Below are 8,102 nucleotides of genomic sequence, written 5' to 3' on the forward strand. Positions count from 1 at the left end.
ACTCTTTCCTGCCTATGCAGGGGGTCGGACTCGATGATCTATTGAGGTCCCTTCTGACTCTAATGTCTATGAAACTATGAATCCAGAAGTGTGAACATTGCATGTTGCACCCCACAGCACCCTTGAAAAGATCACAAGGCACCCCAGGGTGGCGCAGCACCCAAGTTGAGAAACCCTGGGCCGAAGCAGGAGGCTACAAGTCAGAACTTCCTGATTCTTTTCTGCCACCGACTTTCAGAGTGGGTTCAGGGTCTCTCTGTGCCACAGTTTATTCCCTGCCACACAGGTAAACTAGACCTCAAATTCAACATCCCACGGACACACGTGTCCAAAGTGCTGTGATCACCATGGATGAGCTGGGAGGGCTGCAGGTGTCAAATCAATGTTGTATCGTTAGGAGATAAAACTGCTCAGTAAACATGCCCATCATCCGATTTGTCTCTCTCTCTCTCCTAACTCTGAAATCCCTCGCACAAGCAACACAGCCAAAATCTAATTAGCAACTCCCACCTCTGAAATGACTAGCGCAAGTCAAAGCTTTGGCAACTCACATCATAACTGAGATGAATAAAGGAATTTTCCAGTGTCCTACCCATGCATACATATTATGCATACGCTCTTTGCGACTGTGTTGTTGTCATTCCACAGAGCATGGCACTGGGCAGAGGATTGTGGGTGCCCGGCCTGGGAGACCTTCTGGTCTCATTTTCGTCGTGTTATATGGGGTGGAAACCTGCTCACAGCCGAGGGTTTGAGTAGTCCCAGGGGTGCCATTTCTCTTTCCAAGTCAGCTGTGTGCATCAAGGCAGAAGCCTGCTAGCCACACTCTCATACCCTGAGCCATTCCTGATGGCAGCAATTGTTGTTTCAGGTGGATAAAGTTTGAAGAAAAGGTGGAAGAAGGAGGGGAAAGATGGAGCAAACCTCACGTGTCAACATTAACATTGCACAGCCTGTTTGAGCTACGCACATGTCTGCAGACGGGAACAGTGCTCCTGGATCTCGATGGCTACTCCTTGCCACAAATCATAGGTATGAGCCTTTTGGCACAAAGAGCAATTGGCTTGTCCTTTTAATGGCCTCCCTAGAGATTTCTGTTCTCTGATGCCTCCCCTGGAGCAAGAGGAAGCATTGCTAACCTCAGAGTTTTTTCATGGGGTAACTAATGATGCAGGGCCTAGTTCTGCACCTGAACAGCCACTGCGGCCTGCAAAGTGCAAATCAGACCGCAGATCCAGCCTGCTAGTGAGGCAGGATGGCCCCGCAGGTAGGAGGGTATTGGGGCCTTGGGCTTTGTGGGTTCAATTCTCTGCTGACCCTGAGATTCCAGTCCCCTGTGGCCAGATTCTCAATGGTATTTGAGGCAGTGAAGGATGACTGGATAGTACCAGGAAGAACACAGTAGGACATAAACTGGAACACAACAAATTGCCTTACCTAAGCTTTTTGATGATGTAGATAACAAATTACTCAAACTCAGCAGATTTGCTCTGGCGGTAGCAGGAGACCACACAGTACATTAGGAACTCCACGGCTTGCTTTGGGCCATCGCTTTGTAGACTGCGCTTTGAAAAACAGCTTGCTAGTTGGTCTTTCCAAATGACAACATCCCAGGTTTGTTAAAACAATATATCAAATGACTGCATGGATAGAGTGGAGCTTGGTAATTTCACTGCTTCTTGGTTCTTCCATTGCACCATCCCTGGTGAGGCACAATCATTGGGTCTACCCATTGCTTATTCATTCATTAACCCTGCAGAGCTAATTCAAATTGCAAGGCAGAAGTACATCTAAAGAAATCAATCAGATTTATGCTGGTGCCGTGGGGAGATAAGAGCAGAATTAAGCTGGAGTATCTCAAGGGGCCATGGTTGGTACAGAACGTACAAACTTGTTCATAGAATCACAGAATCCTAGAAAATGAGAGCTGGAAGGGACCTCAGGAGGTCATCTAGTCCAACCTCTTGCTCAAAGCAGGACCAGCTCCAACTAGATCATCCCAGCCAAGGCTTTGTTTAGCTGGATCTTAAAAACCTTCAAAGAAGTAGACTCTGCAATGCCTCAGGGTAGCCTGTTCCCAGGCTTCACGACCCTCCTAGTGAGAGAGTTTTTCCTAATATCTAAGCTAAATTTCCCTTGCTGCCACTTGAAACCATTGCTTCTTGTTCGGTCATCTGCCACCACTGAGAAGAGTCTCACCCTATCCTCTTTTGAACCCCCCTTCAGGTAGTTAAAGGCTGCTATCAAATCCCCCCTTGGTCTTCTCTTCTCCAGACTAAATAAGCCCAGTTCCCTCAGCCTCTCCTCAGAAGTCATGTCCCTCAGCCCCCGAACCATTTTTGCTGCCCTCCGCTGGACTCTCTCCAGTTTGTCCACATCCTTTGTGTAGTGGGGGGGTCCTGAAACTGGACAGAGTCCTCCAGATGTGGCCTCACCAGTGCTGCGTAGAGAGGAAGAATCACTTCTTGGCAACAAGGGCACGCTGTTGGCTCATATTCAGCTTATTGTCCACTGTGACCCCCAGGACTTTTTCTGAATTGCTGCTGCTTAGCCAGTCAGTCCCCAACCTGTACTGGTGTCACTGGAAAATAGGAATTATCCAAAGTAACTGGTAGATAGGAGTCAACAGAAAGGTGGATCTTTTGGGGCAAGTTCGCATCTAGACAAAGACCTCAGGCAGTTAAGTTGGCAAGAACTATTTGCGTGGTGTAGCATCCCTCCTGCCAGAATGACTGGGTGCTACCAGCTGCCACAGGTTTTTATTGTACAACACCTTGTGCCATTTATGAACCACTGCAGATGCCACTTCTATCCAGATAGCATGGAGCTGAGTCTCTTATGTGCAGTGTGCAAAGCAAAGGGAAAGCTTGCAGCACACCTGTAACAGAAGGAGTGTAGGAACCCAGAACTGGAAGGGGCTTTCTGGAGCATCGAGTCCAGTCTCCTGTGGTCACAGGTAGTAATTAACTGAAGGGGTCCCCAAAATTGACAGCTCAGGTCTTCATCCACAAGATGTGAGGGACATTATTCAGAACAGCAAGGACATGCTCCATGCCATGCCAGGTAAAGGCAAGGGAAATGACAGCCCTGCCAGTACCCTGCAAGGGCAAGCTGTGGTTCAGCACTCACATTTCTCAGGGCTGTTTTGCCCTCTTATCATTCAGTGCATAATCAAAAGCTCGGTGGGGGTCCAGTGTGACTCATGGGCTGCCTCTGGGTGGCAGATTGCCCACTGGGGATCCCTGCTGCAAGCCACAGAGATCCTAGCTCCTAAAGAGTTTGCAAGGAGGGAGACTTACGCTCCACAGCCCAGGGAGCCACAACACATCTGTCTTTCAGATGACGTCATAGAAAAGCAGATAGAAGATGGCCTGCTGAAGCCAGAGCTGAGGGAGAAAGTGACCTACGTCCTCCTGAGGAAGCACCGCCACCAGACCAAGAAACCGATCCACCGGTCCTTGGCAGACATCGGCAAATCCGTGTCGTCCAGTACAAGTGAGTTCCTGAGATCCAGGTCATGCATGGCTCAATCCCAGTGTTTTTGTTTCATTTTTTTTTTAAATGGACTCCTTCCCCATGGCAGAAGGTCCTTGGCTGTCAGTACGGGCAAGAGAGGAGTGGAGAAGAAAGCCCCCTCCCCACAGAAGAGAAGCGAGAGACCCAGCTCCCACAGTCTGATGCATCTGCACCTCGACCAGTAGGCTTAGTGGGCAGTTCAGCGGTGCCGGGAGACATGGGGGGTTTGTCTTGATGTCAGGCTGTTTCACAGATCTTATATGCCACCTCGTAGTGGTAAGGACGTGGTCAGTGGCTCTAGTAGGCAGGAAGAGACATGGAGCCGATAACAGCCTGGTGGAAGGGTCAGGACCCAGGGGCTGCCCCAGCAGTAGGGTCATGAAATGCAGAGCCAGTAAGATCAAGTCAGCCAGTTCAAACCCTGTAGAGGTTGTCAGGAAACCCAAACAATGACTCTCCCCGACAGCTGTTTGCACAAAGCAAGCTGGAGTCTCGGGAGAGGCCCACATCCCCTGGCTTCATTCTTGCAGCTTCAGCTTGCATTGCTGGTGGTACCAGCAGAAAAGGCAAAGGAAGCAAAGGCCAGTGAGACCTGTGCTTCCAGGGCAGGTCCTTTACAAGCCTCATGGGCAGGGAGCACTGCTGGAAGCTGGCACTCACGTGCCGTAGCATTGGCTGGTTTGCCTGCTGGTTCCAGGCTGCCTTATCTACAGATGAACCTGGTCTGTGAGCACGATGTTTCTGCTCTTAGCCATTGGAAAGAGGGATTGGTGTGTTTCCAGCCCAGGATAGGTCCTGGACTAACTGACCTTGGGCTTAGCTGTTGCTAGAACTGAGGACCCAGATAGCTGCTTTTTGGTCTTTGGCCCATGCAGCAGGACCCCTGTTCTCCTTGCAACCACCTTTCTGTTGTCAGCAGCAAGACACTGAGGCTTGCTGGAAGAGCAGTCCTCTAAAAAGTGGGATATACCCATCGGTGCCACCAGCAGAACCTTATTGGGAATTGAATGATGCCCAGCTTTGTGTTGTGCTGTGGTAGGTATTCCCTACAGATATCAGCACTGAGCTGGAAGATGGGCCTGGCTTTCCCTTCACTGATCCCCAAATGGTTATTTTTGGAATTTCCACCCCAAGGGATGTCTCTAAGTTCCAAGTTTTTTCTTCTCCTGGTGGGGGAAAAAATGATATTTACCCCAGCCTTGGAAACTCTTGAGGTCTAGACAACTCTATCTGCCTGGCTCTCTGTCATGGGACAGCATCCTCATTCATCAGTAGTACTGAACATGGGCCAAAGGGACTGAGTATCTGCAAACACTAATTTTACTCCAGACAGTAGCTGTGTTCAAAACAAAAGATCTTTTTCTTTCTTCTTTCTCAAAAAATCAGACTTTGAGCTCATGTGCATCATGGTTAATCGGGAAGGACTCCAGTGAAGGTCAGTGTAGTTACCTCAAGATGCAAGCGAGATCAGAATCAGGGCTCTCTCCTGTGTCTCGTGGGCTGTTTGTTCTCCGTAGGGTCAGGGGTATTTCATTTAAGCCCTTGTTAGATTGGCAGCACTGACATGGCTGTGGGGGAAGTGAGCTGCTTTCTCTTTAGACTCGCACCCTCTCAGTAGAGTGCTTGAGCAAGTTCTATTTCCTGGGAAATTTGCAGTTTCTTCCATCAGGTTTTAAGCGTGTTTTGGAGAGCAAGCCCCACATGCAAGGAGCTGAGTGGGTACTGACAGTGTGTGACAGTCTGTCCTGCTCAGAGAGCACAAGCGCTGCCCCGTGCATCGGTAAATCACACTTACGGTCTCAAAATAGCATCTGAGTGGGAGTCTGATGATGCACAGGCCTTGGAGTGGGCAACGTGAATGAGAGAAGTCACCCGGCTTGGAAAACATCCAGCGTGTCTCCCAGAAGTGACACTACTTTCCTAACAGAAACATGGCTCTGAGTAGGACCAAAGTGAGAGTGGCGGCAGAAATCACAGCCAACTTCTGCGAACTGTCTTTAGTTTTGTGAAATCTCAAGTAGCCGGGCCAAGTTTAGCCAGCCTGGCTGGTCTCACACATTCCCAGCTTGAAGGTGCTACCTAGGTTGCTTCTGCAACAGGTGCCGATAAGCTCTCGGTGCTCTCTCCCTCTCAGTTCGCAGCCCTGTCCGGACCCCAGCTGCCGGAGCTGCCTTTCACCGCTCCACCGAAGATCTCCGCATGAGGCAGAGCGCAAGTTACGGACGTTTACGTAAGTCAAACAGTGGCCTCAAGAGGCTGCCGAGGTCTGCAGGAGAGACACCAGGCTGAGGTCCATACTCCGGGGATTGGGTTTTGCTGCTGACTTGTATATGGCAAATTGCAGCACTTCTCTGGGCCTCACCTGTCTCCTAGAAGTGTTTACTGGGCTAAAGCCTATAAAGGAAAAGATTCTCACCCCCTCCCTACCCAGTAGAAAATGCCCTCCTTAATGGTGTTTTAAGTCCAGCCTTAGATTCCTAGAATGGAAAGAGATGAGCTGGCGGTGGGTTATGCTTCATAAAGCATCAGTCCTTTCTGACTGCGCTGTTCAATAACTAACAGCAAGTATTTCATATAATCAGAAGGTGAAGCGTCTCACAAGAGCTCTTTCTGTGACCCAGTAATCTTATTTTTAAAGGCTGAGTAGGTATAACGGGGGTGTTGGTTGTAACCGTGTTGATCTAAGGACATCGGCAGACAAGGTTCTTTGAGTAAGTGCGGTATCTTTTATTAGACCAACTAAATAGTTGGGAAAACTGTTCTTTGCAAGCTTTGGCATTTTCAGAGACCTGCATTTTTGTATACTGGGATCCAGGAGAGCACAAAACAACTGTAGATACTCCCTATGCCTTAAGAATGGTGTTTATACCCAAAAGCTTGCACAGAACAATTTTTCCAACTATTTAGTTGGTCTAATAAAGGGTAGATATAACAGCATTTTGTCTCTGCTGCACTTATCCTCAGCTTTATAGTTCACCTTTCCCTTGACTGAGTTAGGGGTAAGGTAGAGAACAAAACTAGCTACAGTGAACTGGCTGTGTAATAATGTTCACTGTACTGCCACAGGTGACCTAGTAACGAATAACTAAAATGTCACAGTATAGTAAATCAAAGGATTGCAGAGAAGCCCTGGACACACAGCAGGGTATCATTGCTCTGCTGCAGGAAAAGATCCAGCACCACGTTGTGATTCAGGGTGTCTGTACTTCAGGCCAAGATGTACCTACACCTTCTGTAGAGATAACCCTAGGCACTTTAAACCAACCGGGTGAGGTGCATCGCTGTGCCAAGCAACACCCAAATGCGGACACAGTTACGTTGACTGCAATGTCCTTTCAGCAGCATAGCTTCTTTTGATTGCAGTACTGGTTTAAATTCCCCCAGGCAAAGCTACATCAGCACTCAGCGGGGTTTGCCAGCATAGCTCGAAAAGTCTTGAGGGTCAGCTTGGGGCCTGAATCAGATCTCAGTGAGCCTGTTGTAAATATAGTAATCCCCACAGTTATACCACTTTGTATACAGAACCTGCCCATTTTAGTCACACCAGATTTATGCCCTCATAAACTGGACTTGAATGCAGGCTCCTATAGAAATGAGCAACTGTAGCAGTCATTCCCCATTCCACCAGCTTCTCAACCACAGAGATGAAAGGCATAAAACAGTCATGGGCCCATGTATCTGTGTATAGGAGCCTATAGCCTCTAGGGTTTCTCATGTCTTTTTTCCTTTTTGTCTTCCCTAGGCCATGCCCAGAGCCGAAGCATGAATGACATTACAGAGACGCCAAGCACAGATCAGGTAGTAAGTTCTAAAAGCCTTTCTCGGACCCATGTTTTCTACAGCAAAATGAGAGATGGTCTCACATTATGAGAAAAAAAATGTGTTTTTCATTCTCATCCTTTTAGCAGGAGCATTTAAAATTAACCCACAGCCATCCCCAATGCTGTAGTCCTAGTCACCCAGATCCAAGTTATTTCAGGCCGAGAGAACAGATCCATTGAAACATAACATTAATGAAATGGGATTGAGTCCTGAGGTCTTTTCCCTGCTAGGACATACCTGAGGCCTCAGAGAAAGCTGCAAAAATCCTTTGAGTAGACAGTTGTGAAATAGCCTGTAGAAGGAAATCTTTCACATCCCTTCTCATCTATGCATCCTGCAGATTGAACAAATATGTCCCCTAGGTATTTTCACTCCTACCTTTTCAGATGATCGCATGGATGCTGGATTCCTTTATGACTCTACCAAGCTCCTTGTCTTGGTGAACAGGCCAACGTGGGGTGAAACATTAAAAAGTAATAAAAAGGAAATGCCTTGGCACACACAATACAATGACCCTGTGTAATGCGTTGCCACGTGACATGATGGAAGCCAACCACATGGTAGCCTGCCAAGGAGGACTAAAGGATGCTTTTGTGGATAACGAGTGTATTCTGCAGGCAGATCAGATAGGATGAAAACAACTGAATGGTCTGGGCAGCAGTGTTTCTAGGTATATGCCATGAACTAGTGGCCTGAGGTGAAGAAGAGACTTCTCCTATAGATGTATTGCCTGCTATGAGGTTCTTGACATCCTCCTTGGAGTC

General features: G+C 48.1%; 1 protein-coding gene across 1 annotated transcript in view; it reads left to right on the plus strand.

The window, feature by feature from the left end:
* The window catches only part of SLC4A5 (solute carrier family 4 member 5), a 60,749-nt gene that overhangs the window by 17,221 nt on the left and 35,426 nt on the right, over nt 1-8,102 (plus strand). Inside the window, exons 3-6 of the mRNA XM_025212781.1 lie at nt 872-1,032; nt 3,340-3,495; nt 5,651-5,746; nt 7,259-7,314. Coding sequence (XP_025068566.1) covers nt 872-1,032; nt 3,340-3,495; nt 5,651-5,746; nt 7,259-7,314 — 469 coding nt within the window. The remainder of the gene's footprint in view (nt 1-871; nt 1,033-3,339; nt 3,496-5,650; nt 5,747-7,258; nt 7,315-8,102) is intronic.

The sequence above is a fragment of the Alligator sinensis genome, unplaced genomic scaffold (genome assembly GCF_000455745.1).
Source record: "Alligator sinensis unplaced genomic scaffold, ASM45574v1 scaffold453_1, whole genome shotgun sequence".
In the NCBI taxonomy this organism is placed as follows: Eukaryota; Metazoa; Chordata; order Crocodylia; family Alligatoridae; genus Alligator; species Alligator sinensis.